Source organism: Silene latifolia, chromosome 5, assembly GCF_048544455.1.
Source record: "Silene latifolia isolate original U9 population chromosome 5, ASM4854445v1, whole genome shotgun sequence".
In the NCBI taxonomy this organism is placed as follows: domain Eukaryota; kingdom Viridiplantae; phylum Streptophyta; class Magnoliopsida; order Caryophyllales; family Caryophyllaceae; genus Silene; species Silene latifolia.
Window position 1 is genome coordinate 8,639,879 of NC_133530.1, and position 13,605 is coordinate 8,653,483.

The 13,605-nt window shown below is 35.7% G+C and overlaps 1 protein-coding gene and 8 non-coding genes across 9 annotated transcripts; all 9 read left to right on the top strand.

The window, feature by feature from the left end:
• Positions 1–6,543: 6,543 nt before the first annotated feature.
• LOC141658343 (small nucleolar RNA Z157/R69/R10) lies at positions 6,544–6,626 on the top strand. Its single transcript, XR_012549234.1, has one exon. It is a non-coding gene; the product is annotated as a small nucleolar RNA Z157/R69/R10 (small nucleolar RNA).
• A 46-nt stretch (positions 6,627–6,672) lies between these two features.
• LOC141658347 (small nucleolar RNA R11/Z151) lies at positions 6,673–6,758 on the top strand. The gene has a single exon (XR_012549238.1). It is a non-coding gene; the product is annotated as a small nucleolar RNA R11/Z151 (small nucleolar RNA).
• Positions 6,759–6,822: 64 nt separating this feature from the next.
• LOC141658348 (small nucleolar RNA Z152/R70/R12) lies at positions 6,823–6,930 on the top strand. The gene has a single exon (XR_012549239.1). It is a non-coding gene; the product is annotated as a small nucleolar RNA Z152/R70/R12 (small nucleolar RNA).
• Positions 6,931–7,000: 70 nt separating this feature from the next.
• LOC141658356 (small nucleolar RNA snoR80) lies at positions 7,001–7,137 on the top strand. The gene has a single exon (XR_012549247.1). It is a non-coding gene; the product is annotated as a small nucleolar RNA snoR80 (small nucleolar RNA).
• A 26-nt stretch (positions 7,138–7,163) lies between these two features.
• On the top strand, positions 7,164–7,246 carry LOC141658354 (small nucleolar RNA snoR77Y). Its single transcript, XR_012549245.1, has one exon. It is a non-coding gene; the product is annotated as a small nucleolar RNA snoR77Y (small nucleolar RNA).
• A 32-nt stretch (positions 7,247–7,278) lies between these two features.
• On the top strand, positions 7,279–7,401 carry LOC141658133 (small nucleolar RNA SNORD14). The gene has a single exon (XR_012549037.1). It is a non-coding gene; the product is annotated as a small nucleolar RNA SNORD14 (small nucleolar RNA).
• Positions 7,402–7,498: 97 nt separating this feature from the next.
• Positions 7,499–7,621, top strand: LOC141658144 (small nucleolar RNA SNORD14). Its single transcript, XR_012549047.1, has one exon. It is a non-coding gene; the product is annotated as a small nucleolar RNA SNORD14 (small nucleolar RNA).
• A 133-nt stretch (positions 7,622–7,754) lies between these two features.
• On the top strand, positions 7,755–7,839 carry LOC141658346 (small nucleolar RNA Z122). Its single transcript, XR_012549237.1, has one exon. It is a non-coding gene; the product is annotated as a small nucleolar RNA Z122 (small nucleolar RNA).
• Positions 7,840–10,036: 2,197 nt separating this feature from the next.
• Positions 10,037–13,527, top strand: LOC141654771 (putative polygalacturonase). The gene is made up of 5 exons (XM_074461887.1): positions 10,037–10,054; positions 10,714–11,034; positions 12,043–12,163; positions 12,264–12,438; positions 12,655–13,527. The coding sequence occupies exons 1-5, from the start codon at positions 10,037–10,039 to the stop codon at positions 13,439–13,441; spliced, it is 1,422 nt and encodes a 473-aa protein (XP_074317988.1). The 3' UTR covers positions 13,442–13,527.
• Positions 13,528–13,605: the final 78 nt, after the last annotated feature.

The following is a 13,605-nucleotide window of genomic DNA, read 5'->3' on the forward strand; positions in this document are numbered from 1 at the left end:
TTGTGCCTCTACTGGGACAACTAGCAGTAGGGGCACATATCCGCGTACTCATATCCAAGACCCCTCGGCGGCGAGTCAACAGGGCCCGCCGACCTGCCATGGATCCCTCGGCCGAGGGTATATCAGTCTTTCCACCTGCTAGCCACTTGGCCACTACGTGACAAAAGGTGAAAGTCTATAAATACTCCTCAACTCTCGTTGAGGAAAGGATCCACAATTTAACCTAAACACCTCATAATCTGGTAATATCTTCCTTATCTCTCTACAATACGTACTTCGCCAAGTAACACACAACTTATCTCTTTAAGTTCACTGACTTGAGCGTCGGAGTGAGTACGCTCGGCCAAAGCCGAGCCCTCAGTTTGTTCATTGTTTCAGGAGAGGCCGAAAGAAGGATTCAACCAAAGACGTCATTCTACAAGCCACGAGTGGTAACAAATAACTGCTTCGGAATTACACCCGGAACAGAATGCAAGTAACAAGGGTCTCGTACTAGTGAGGGATCGCCCACTAGCACGTTTCTCGGGACTCGGGGTGTGTGTCGGGAATCCTAGTCACGATTATCAAAGTCCGGCACACGAAAGTAATAAAATTAAGCAATACGATTATTGAAAGCAAGAGACAAGTAATATCAAGCTTAAAGACGAGAAGCGGTTTATATAGACTAGCACCTCTTATAGAGGCAAATTTGATAGTTTGCTCCTGGTAGCAGGATACATTGAATGTGTAGAATAGCAATATGTTTTCTAAACGCCTAAAAACATATCTTAAACTAAAAACGAGACTTCAAGATTCGACACGCAGGAAGTAGTCTTAAAGTACTAAATGAAACTAAAAACATAAATGAAAATACATGATTACAAATAAGAAATCTAACGACTCGAAATAAAATGACTACGCGCGCAATTCTCAAGGATTATGCGGCTAAAGCGCGGCTCCTTACACATTGCCACCATACTTGTGACCACCACCACACTTGCCACCAAGACGTCACCACCACCAACACAGCCATCCCACCGCTACAACCACCCACACATCCATTACCACCTATTAACCGTCGTAACTACCACCTTGCGAAAGGTGAGACGCCGGAGACACCCTCAGTTAACTCCTACTCTACCACCCTAACCAGTAACCACCAGAACGAACCCCTACAAAATATCCTCCCACCATCAAAATCCTTTTTTCCACTCATAAGGACACAATATCCGGTGTTTTTAGCAGTGGGAGAGGGGATTTCGATGGTGGGGGAGGATTTTTAGAGGTTAGTTGTGGTGGTTAGGATGGTAGAAAAAGGTTGAACGACAGAGTAGAGTGTGGCAGCCTAGGTGGACGTTGGTGATAGGAGTGGTGTTGTCGGCGATGTGGGCAAAGTTGCCGACGTTCGGTGGTTAAGGATTTATTAAGTGGTGGTTGTAATTTGTCTCATTTCCTTTTAAGAACGAATCAAACAAGTAGGAATGAAAAGAGTAATCCTATTTCTTATCCCCTATTTCCCTTTCTTAATTTCATTCCCTTACTCTTTCCCGATCCAAACGCCCTTTTAATATATTTAACGCAGACTTCTTTCTTGTACAAGAGTTCAAGTGTTAAGTACACGGGGGCCAAAACCATCCCATATGAACCAATCTCGATTAGTTGTCACTAATAACTCCATCCTTGCTTCTAAGTTTAATCTAACGCACATTCGTAAAAACTATAACACCTCAAATCCATGAGGACCATAGTTAGAGCTTTGGCCAACTCGCATAGATGGTTAAGGTTTAATTCAATTCCTCGCATCAACAAAATTTATTACATAATTCATAAGCAATGATAACATGCGTTGGACGCGATTAGTGCTGGCATTAAAATCAAACTGACAGTTCAATTGTTTAAGGATTGTTTTGTAGAGAGAGTAGTATGAATGATAAGTGCATATTTTATACATTTTAACCTCTTATATTAATTTGATTTTACATATCATTTAGCACTTATCAAAGTGTTTTTAAGCTAATATTGTGTTTCTAGTGCAATTGTGTGTTCAAGTGTGTTTTGTAGGAAAATGAGCTAAATGAGCTAAAGTACTATAAATTGTGCTAACACTAGAAGCAAGGCTAAGTATGAGAGCAAGATTGGACTAAGTGTTGGAAGTGCATGAATTTTGCATGAAGAAAGTGTTGGATCAAAATGAAAATGCAAGCAAAGTCAATGTGCAAGTCAAAGCCCAAGAATTCAAGTCCAAAATGTGCTAGAAAATTTGGATGCTAAAGAAGAGCTTAGAATGCCAAAATACCTAGAGCATTAACTAGAGGATTAAAGTTGCCCGAGCTATGACATCACGTCCCCGATCGGGGTTGGCACCTTTTAGTCACATCCGTTACCTCCTTGTTTTCCTATAAATAGGAGCCTTATGCTACGACTTCAAGACGCATTCTTACATATATTTTTATTCCAAAATTCTCTCTAAATATTAGTAGTTTCGTTTAATTTAGTTTAGCTTATTTTAGTTTTTTACAACATTTCTATTATCAAGTTCAAGATTTATTCCAAGTTATTTCCAAGTTATTTCCATTTGCAATTGTTCTTCTATTTCCATTCAAGGTAATTCTATCTTTATTTTAATTATGTTATTTATCTTTTCATTTAACATTAGTTTAATTTACATTTCCACCATGTTAGAGTAGTTGCATTTGTATAAGGAGTAAGGGAAACCATGCATGACTAAGTAAATTATAAATGTTAAAATGAGGCTAAGTTAAATTGATAAATTGTTTCTATCACATATTTGCATCGTCACGTTTAATCTATGTTTAAAGGCCTTATTCGTTGATTAAGTTTGTTAATTCATTCTATAAGTCGAGAGGCACGGAATTGGATTAGGCTCTGTTTACTAAAACTAACTAAAAAGGTAACTGAAACTTGAACAGGTAGCTGAAAACTGAAAAACTAACTGGAAACTGAAAAGGTAACTGATTAGGTAGCTGAAAATTAGGAACTGATAAGGTGACTGATTATATAAAAAAGTGTTTGGCAAACTAACTGGAAAGGTAACTGATTTTGATAAAATGACGTAAAAAGATATGATAATTATTTAATAGTATAAATTTAAAGGGTAAAAACGAAAAATTAAATCAAAACAGGTACCTGAAATCTCAAATGCTACTCTAGGTAGTATTTCATTTCAGGTAGCTTATTTGGTTAAATAAGCTACTTGCCAAACGCGTACAAAAAAATAAGGTACCTGAAATTTTGGTCAAATAAGCTACTTTGACAAAATTAGGTACCTGAAATGCCTTGCCAAACGGAGCGTTAATGAGAGACTGTCTCTTCAAAATTTTTGGGCTAAACCATAAGATTACTTAAGTGAACTATTCAATTCTCCATAACTTTTTTTTACCATTTGGAAGTATATGTAAGACATATCCACAATTCAATTTTGCTCGCAGCCTCGCAAGTTGTATCATTTATATTCATCTCATTTACTATTAATAATTGTAAAAGAAAGATTTAAGACCTTATTTCAACCTTAATAAATTAAACCACTTCGTTATTCAAAGCTTAAGTCTTTAACATATAAAAGATTTACGTCGAGAACAAATTAAATTAGATTTATATAAGATTGTTTTGATCATGCAATTTGTAATGTGTTTAATTTTGAATTTAAATGTTCATTTGAATATTTATTGGTACAATATTGATGCAACAAAGTTTGGGTCAATATGAGCTGGGTTTGGTTAATTTAAATTGTTGCCCGGTTCATATCTGATGTGAATTTGGCGGAAGCGGAAGACATTTTTTGTAAGGTTGTTTTTGTGTTTTTGAATAAAGGGGATATTTGTTTCAAGATCAATGAAGACCTCGAAAACAATGGGATATTTGCCGTAACTAGACCTATAGTTACGTCAATGGGTGAATTTTTTGATACGCGTCAAACAATCCGACTTAAACTTTGGATCGCGTCCTCGGTCTAAGCAAGGTACGAAAAACTCGTTTCGACCTCTTGAGCCTTTTACTCGTGTAACAACACAAATAAGAAGACAAGTTTCCCACACATGGTGAACCTTTTTACTCAAAATATCATACCTACAAATAAAGAGAGCCAAGCCTTATATAGGCCGAATGATGCTTGGGCTCCAAGGCAAGCTTTCAATGTTTGCATGAGTTCTAGGTGCCTAGTTATTAGTTTTGACTAGTGTAGAAAAACTAGGAAAGACTTTAGAAGAAAACTAGAAAAGACTAGGAAGAAAACTAGGCGATTAAGAAAACTAGGTGGTATAAAAACTAGGTAGTTCCATGCACTTGGCCTTGGTCTTTTCCGAGGTTCTTCATCCCTTTCTTCACGGTTTGCACGGCCCCCCAAGCCTTATTCGGACTGTTTTTGTTTTATTTTTCGCGTCCCTTGATACGGTAATTTTCTCGTAGAATTTTCGTTAAGGACACCGTACCGTATTCACATCAATAAAGGGGATATTTGTTTTTGTGTTTTTGAATAAAGGGGATATTTGTTTCAAGATCAATGAAGACCTCGAAAACAATGGGATATTTGCCGTAACTAGACCTATAGTTACGTCAATGGGTGAATTTTTTGATACGCGTCAAACAATCCGACTTAAACTTTGGATCGCGTCCTCGGTCTAAGCAAGGTACGAAAAACTCGTTTCGACCTCTTGAGCCTTTTACTCGTGTAACAACACAAATAAGAAGACAAGTTTCCCACACATGGTGAACCTTTTTACTCAAAATATCATACCTACAAATAAAGAGAGCCAAGCCTTATATATGCCGAATGATGCTTGGGCTCCAAGGCAAGCTTTCAATGTTTGCATGAGTTCTAGGTGCCTAGTTATTAGTTTTGACTAGTGTAGAAAAACTAGGAAAGACTTTAGAAGAAAACTAGAAAAGACTAGGAAGAAAACTAGGCGATTAAGAAAACTAGGTGGTATAAAAACTAGGTAGTTCCATGCACTTGGCCTTGGTCTTTCCCGAGGTTCTTCATCCCTTTCTTCACGGTTTGCACGGCCCCCCAAGCCTTATTCGGACTGTTTTTGTTTTATTTTTCGCGTCCCTTGATACGGTAATTTTCTCGTAGAATTTTCGTTAAGGACACCGTACCGTATTCACATCAATATCATATTATATTTATATTATGTTAAAATAGATATCAGGTGCTTATTTTGTTGTCACGTGTCACACCTAGGAAAATGGCTATATAATATCTAAAATTTTAAAAATGAGAATATCTTAATTTAACATGCCAACTAAAATATGAGAGTAAAATGACATTAAATGTCAAGCATTGTCAATAGTTCATGCATGAGGTATGGCGGGATGATGCTTATGCTTGAGGTATGACGGGGATATAGGGGATGGTGGTAACAAGAGGGAGTAGGTAGTTGGAAGACGTAGGATATGGATGCGGTCACCATTGTGGTGGAGGGTTATTTGGTGAGCTCGAGGTGGTCGGTTAGTGATGGTGAATGCTTCTTCTAGATGTACAAGCGATGGCGGGTGGGATGGTGGGTGAGAGTGGAAATGAGAGAGAAGGTAAAAAATTGAGATAAGAACAACACAAAAGAGGTATTATGATTAAAAAAAAGCATACAACAATGAGCAAAACTAAATGTATTTCATGTAAATAAACAAATTATGAAATCTAAAATAATTTTATATCAACTTTTTAGATTTTACCTCTCATAAATTAAAAAGTCAGGAAAAAAAAATATTTAAACAACATAAACTTATCAAAAGTGTATGGTTAGACAAATAGAACTTTATAAAATTTAGTAATATACAATATAAAAAATGTAAGTTTTACTTTTAATAATATTTTCCGTTACCACTCGTGTAGTGTACGGGTTCAAAAAATAGTCCAATATAAGAATCAAAGCGTCTTGCTTGTGACAAGCTAATCTCGTCACAAGCTGAAGACCTTTCACAAAAAGGGAGAGGGGATAAGGTGGGGTATTCGTTCCCCATGTGCTTCCCCACTCACCTCTCATGGGTATTTTGTGAGATGTAACGATATCCGTCACAAACTTGTGATGGATATCGCCGTCTTCAATAAGATTTTAGCTTGTGACAGATATCGCCGTCTTCAATAAGATTTTAGCTTGTGACAGATATCGCCGTCTTCAATAAGATTTTAGCTTGTGACAGATATCGCCGTCTTCAATAAGATTTTGTGTATGAGAAGGAGGTTTGCCATAAACTAGGTAACATAGGAGCCCAATGTGTAGAAACTAATTCCAACTCAACTGGATTTACTTGCATAATGATATGCATCACAAAAGTCCACCAACCCACACACAAAGCCCAGATTGAGCCGCAATTCTCGACTCCCTCCTCAATCAATAACTCTAAAAACCCTAAAATTCTACACATAACACAACTACTTAAACCCTTCTCTCTTCCGTTTACCCATCACATCTTCGCCGCTTAACAACAATTCCTCCATCTCCCCCTCAAATCCCAAACACAAGTTTATCAATGGTATTTCAAATCTCAACTTTTTTCTTCTTCTTTTTATTTACTCTAATTGTTTTATTTTTTAAAAAATTGGTATTTTGTGCGGTGATGATACTCTTGTGGACTAGAGTTTCTGATCTTTTGTTTGAAGACAAACCCTTGGCTGTCTGAGCACTAATACTTTCTTTAATTGTTTAATTTTTAATATTTTTCTTAATTTATGAAGGTCTAATGATGATAACATTTTTATCTTAGCGGATTTCAGTGAAGTCTTATGACTAATGATCTGATTGTTACACACACTGAAGCCCTTTTCTAAATTTCCTATTAATTTTAATTTAATTTTTAATTTTTTTGTTTTAATTTAATGTTAGTTATGCAATGATGAGATAAAGCACCAATGGTGTTCATAGGCAGTGGACAAAATTCGTATGGGTTTTGCCGTGAGCTTTGTTAAAACGACTTCTCCTTCCACTGAGCATAATAATAAATAATATTCTTTTTGTCTTGGTTATTTGTTTATCTTTTATTATATTCTTTGTTTGCGCCCATTACCAATTCTGGGAGATAAATCAGTTTCTTTTGGTATAATGGCTTGGGTCGCTAAATTAATATATTGGCTGGTGTGGTATATCCTGATTGTTGACTTTAATTTAGTGTCAATTCATCCTGGAAACGCCACATATATTTTTAATTTATTACAATTATTATTATAAAAGCCGATGATGAAATTAAAATCAAAGTTGGAATTACCGTCTGATAAATTCTGAAGATTTTGACTCTCTTCCTGAGGCTTTATTTCAAAATTGTTTTTATGTAATTATTTTTGGAAGTCGACGATGATAAAATAAAGGCTTGTTTCTCAAGAACATTCGCAGTTGCCGCCTAAGAGCTTTCCCCTGCGCAGGGTTGAGAGCTTATGCTGTTTTTATCCTTCCTTGGATGTCTGAGACTTCTCTTCAATTTCATTTATTCTTTTCATGTACTTTAGTTTGATGTCTTTTATTTTTCATTAATTTTGTTCTAATTTATTACTCCGTATTATAGGGGAGGTTAATGATGATAATCTTAAGGCTTGTTTCTCAAGAACATTCGCAGTTGCCGCCTGAGAGCTTTCCCCTGCGCAGGGTTGAGAGCTTGTGCTGCTCTTATCCTTCCTTGGATGTCTGAAACCTCTCTTGTTAACTTTTCAACAATATGGTTTTTTTTGTTAAAGATCAATATGTCCGTCTTAGATATCAATTTGTGTTGATCTTGCAGTTGTGTTGTTTGTTGATTTTAGAATTTAGATTGCGTGAAATTGTCTTTGGATGATATGAGGACACAAATTTCGATTACTAATGAAGAGCATTTGCTTTGTTGATTATACTTGCACGTCAGTCTGATCATCCTAATCTCACTTTCTTTTTAGTTTTCTAATAGAAAGAAATCTGTAATATTTTCACAAAATCAATTTTAAATTTAATTTTCTACTGAGTTTGATAGCGCGTTGATTATGATGATTATAGCAGTAGTGGATCCACATGGGGTTTGAGATGACGAATTGTTGGCGAGGGGTATACCCCATCTTTACTGGCTTTCTAAATGCATAGTGCATTCATTTGGTATGGCCAAACCGTTTGGAGGCATGGTTTTTTTGGTTGGAAGACCGTTCATACTATGCTCATCGAAAGATTTTAACTACTAGCTCCGTTTACAGGATTTTAGCATTCCAGGAATTGTTCTCTCCGTTGTACACCTTGTACTTCATTATTATATAATTCCGGTGTATGTTTCATTCGAAGTATTTGTTTTTGTTGTATAAATACCATCATGTAGTTTGAAACTGATTGAATAAATATGAGATCCTCCTTTTTAAGGAAATCATTGTTGAATATTTCCGATGTAGAGATTTGCCCAATGTGGTTGAAGCATTTGAGTTGTGTAGTTTCAGTCTCTTGCAGAACCAGGCATTGGGCGAATCTCTTCTTCCCCCGTTTGCTAAGAACTCAAATGCTTCATCCATGTCACTCTACGTACTGTACTACCCCCTTTGGAAGGGAAGGCACCGAATTTAGCAGCGCGCATAAAATCCACCTGAACACAATCTAAACTTTCCCATTCAACAAGTTCAACACTAAAGTAGGAGTATGTTTTTACCGAAGCCTAACAATGATAGCTAGGCAAATCGAATAGGGTCTCGACTCTTGACTTCTTTTGTTAATTAAACGGCTACAATGTCTTGATTTAATGGAAATATCCATTTGAAAGGTTTGATAATATTCACGACATCGTCAATTGCACTAAAGTTTTAATAGGACCGTGATCTTGTTTCGACATTTTATTTCCGAACTTTTCATCCGGGTGTAAGAATTCCGATACATACAATTTTATAGAAATAACAAGCACACGGCTAATCATATTTGAGAATTTCTATCTACCTCTCTTTTCTACCCTCTCTTACTAAATTACCCAATTGTGAAAGGAAAATGGAGAAGGTAGAAGAGAAGGTTGGAAGGAGAAGGTCCATAGCACTCATCATATTTCAACAACCATATTTCCCATACAATTTTAATGGTCAGCGACAACTGACAAGCATGATACTATCCGCAGTAAAGGTAAAAAAAAGAAGGAACGAAAAAACGATAAAAGAAAAGTCGAAATATTTCAATAATCGCATGATACAAATTTGTTAAACTATTTTCAATATCTTGAGACCTCTTGTAAAAACACCACTATTATTTCATCCCATTCCATATCTTGAGACCCCTCGTAAATTTGTTATAATTCTTATACCGTGAAATATATTTTAATCAAATGTAAAGAAATGATTAGAACGGAAAAACTCTAGCAGAAAATTGTATTGAAAAACAATAACATCATATTATAGTTTGAATTTTGTTATCCAAAAAACTCGTTTGATTTAATTTTTACGTAATTTCTTGACATCTTTTGTTCATAGTAACTGATAACAATTCTTTTATTTTAAAAAAGACTTGCATGATGTATGAGAGTATTTAGGCAATTTACTATCATCGGCTATCACAAATTATTAGACAAAATATATGAACAATTGAACATCCATAGCATTCGAGCTTAGGAATTGTTAATCATAAGGGGAAGTATTTCAAGATAACGAGTGCAATTCGAGCTCATTATAATAAACTTGATTAGAAAAGTATTATAATTACGTATCTTGTGTATCTACGAAATAGGGTAGAAAATAAACAACACCCTCCATAACAGAATCTAAATGGATTATAATTTTATAGTATCTAATTGTTTATCCTTTTTAGTTTTTTTTTTTTTTTTTTTGTAATCACAGAAAAAAAAAAAATCAATTTTGGAATGATAATTAGTACCATGCAAAGCTAACGTTACCTATATTAGCTCTTTTATGATCCCATTCTTTGCATAAACAATTTTATAACGTTACGAAATCTGACCAATACTTTTTAATACCTTTCCATAAAAAAAAAATGGAATTACTCTAAATATTTATTTCTCTAACTATCAAATTCTTTAATTCCATAAACTTTTATTTTGTCTTTTTATTTCACCTACCTATAAAATCCCACGTTTTCACGGTTTCTCTCCATCGAATACTACAATGGCTAGAGTACACAATGTAAGTCCATAATCCTCCTCCTTTTTCATAATTCTTTATCACAACTTCTAATCTTCAAGCTTTCAAAACCAGTCGATATGAACGTTAAGGGCTTTCATTTCTTACACGAATGGTCAAATATTGGATTCTCGATTGTTGTTGAATTATAAAAATTTGATTAGGGTTCAATCACTAACTTTGTTTTACCTAGTTGAAGGAAATTGACTCAGATATCGGTATGATCAAGCGAAAAAGAAATTCTACAAATTCTAATTTTCTAGGCATTTACTTTATTCTCAATTTCTATGCATTTACTTACTAATATTAGCAAATTGAAATCCGAATTATTCGACTGTGAGTTAAGCCATAATTGTTTTACGGTTTTACTGATTTTTGGGTGTCCAATAAAATATAATCTCACATTTTGAAACGATATTATTCTATAATTTACGTTAAAGTTTGATCATTTTTATTGCAAACAGAAATTTGTAGCATAAATCCTTTGTTACCTTTTCAGCTGGTCTTCTTTAAAATCGTTTAATATTTGAAAGATATCTCTCATTTACAAATTATACAAAGCAAAATAGTAAATATTGCAAAAAGAGAATATTATAAGCAAATTATTTTAGTGTGAAACCGTCTCATATAAGCAGTAATCGCGATGTTTTGGACTGTAACAGGTTCGCGGTCTGGTCTTAGCATTAGCCGCAATTCTAAGCCTAATAAGCCTCAGTTTAGTACAAGGCAGAGTTTTGGAAGATGGACTTCCTTCAGGGTGCAGGGCACATGGAGCATTTTTGACAGATTTCGGAGGAGTTGGCGATGGAAAGACGTCCAATACCAAAGCTTTTAGGTCTGCCATAGCAGAACTCAGCAAGTACGCGTCACAGGGTGGTGCTGAACTTATCGTTCCACCCGGGAGGTGGCTAACCGGTAGCTTCAATCTTACTAGTCATTTCACTCTTTACCTTCACAAAGACGCTGTTCTCCTCGCCTCTCAGGTAATTAAAACTTAGTCGCTTTTGAATTTGGTTAACTACTAAACTCGGAAAGGGATAATTAATTCAAAGCGTCTTGCTTGTGACGGGCTAATCCCGTCACAAGCTGAAAAAACTTTTTTAACAATTGAATCGGAGATTTCGTCATGGCAAGTATAAGCTCTAGTGTACAAGTAATGATGCATGGGTAAAGTTATGATACCAGGAAAAGTTGCGAGAATAATTCTAATAGAGTTCATAGCGTAGAAGCCTTTCTTACTTGTGTTAGAATCGTTTTGGATATTCTCTCGTGTACCCTTAAAAATTTTATCCTCGTTTTTCACAAAAAAATTGACCGAAATAATTCTCAGTTCAGAAAACAGTAATTTTGTTTTTCAAATCAATTATCTCGTCAAGAGCTTGAATTTGAAAAAAAAAAAAAATCATCACTTTTTAAACTCGTAGTCGGTAGTTATGGTTGGTCAAACCTTTTTTAACGAATAAACCTTGACCGACCATAATTCCCGACTACGAGTTGAGAGGTTGATGGATTCTTTTTCAAACTGAAGACCTCTTAAAGACGGTTAATTTGTAAAAAAGTTTATGGTATTCTGAACTTGTAGCCAAGAATTATTGACGGTCAAAGTTTTTTTTGCAAGAAAAGAGGGTACATCATAGAAAATGAAAAAGTTGAGGGGTACACAAGATAATATCTCAACACTAAAACTTGTGAGAGACGTCTCTCACTAAGTTATTGAGAGACCAATTTTTCGTACTCTTTTATTTGTATTTCGTACCTCTTTTATTGTTGACCGTGACATAGTAATTTCGTACCTATTTACATAATAAATGTACCAATTTAATCATTAATCATGATTTGTACCTATTTTATTACCTTTAGTACCACCTTTTCTTAAAATTGTACAATGATCTCTCAATAAAGCTTATTAAGAGACCGTCTCTCAGGAGACCTACTCATATCCCAATTGCTTTTGAATCGGTCTATTTATTAAGTTGTAAATGGTGTAACAGGATGAATCGGAATGGCCTGTTTTACCCCCTTTACCTTCCTATGGTAAGGGCAGGGATGTGACAAATGGGAGATACTCTAGCCTAATCTTCGGCACCAATCTTACTGACGTCGTTATTACTGGTAATTTCTCCAACATAGGTTATATATACTCGGTCTCATGTAGGAACTAAGTCGTACAATGACTGAACGACTTATAATAGCTTATGCACCTTATTTACAGGAGGAAATGGCACGATTGACGGACAAGGACAATACTGGTGGGACAAGTTCAAGGCAAAACAACTCGTTTTAACCCGACCCTACCTAATCGAGATTATGTACTCTGATCAAGTTCAGATTTTTAACCTCACTTTGCTTAATTCACCTTCTTGGAATGTTCATCCTATTTACTCCAGGCAAGTTACTATGACGATCTCATTCATGTCAGTTTATCCCAAATACGGACTACATACTTTTCATACTAAGGCTTCATGATTTCAGTACTTCTGTGAAACCGCCTTATAAATATGTATTACTTCAAAAACACATACAGAGTACTATCCTATTTTTGGTAACCACATATTTTTGGTCTTCAGCTTCTGATGGATAGTGCCTGTCTTTTGTCATTGCAGCAATGTCATAGTCGAAAATCTAACCATCTTGGCACCCATCAAATCTCCGAACACAGACGGAATCAACCCCGACTCATGCACAAACGTTCGAATAATCGACAACTTCATAGTCTCAGGAGACGATTGCATAGCAGTAAAAAGCGGTTGGGACCAATACGGTATCAAAGTCGGAATTCCAACAAAGCACGTAACCATAAAGAGACTAACTTGCATCTCACCCTACAGTGCTACAATTGCATTAGGCAGTGAAATGTCAGGAGGAATCGAAGACCTACGAGCAGAGGACATAACAGCCATCAACACCGAGTCAGGTGTCCGAATCAAGACCGCTATAGGCCGTGGGGCGTACGTTAAAAACATATTCGTAAAAGGCATGTCCCTCAAGACAATGAAATATGTCTTCTGGATGTCAGGAAATTACGGATCCCACCCTGATCAAGGGTGGGATCCGAAAGCCCTGCCTATCATAAGCGGGATCAACTATCAAAATGTTAAAGCGGAGAACGTTAGTATGGCTGGTGATTTGGTCGGACTCGATAATGATAAGTTTACTGGTATTTGTTTATCAAATGTGACAATTGAGTTAGCTGAGAAACATAAGAAGGTACAGTGGAATTGTAGTAACATTGAAGGGATAAGTAGTGGAATTAAACCTCAAGCATGTGATAAGTTGCCTGATAAGCAACCAGGGAAAATTGTTCCTTGTCCTTATCCTTCTGATAAGCTATCAATTGAGGATGTTCCTCTTAAGATTTGCTCTATTAGGCCTGAGCCTCCTATGTATTAGGTCAAGAGAATTGTAATCAATGTGAAATTAATTTGGAATTGTGTTTCCATTGTGTCAAGTAAAATGCCTTTTTATAATAATTTGAGCTTGGATGGACTTAATATTTTATTGGAATTTGGGATACAGCTTGGGCTTGGCTCGAGTCTCGTTGACCATTGAATGTT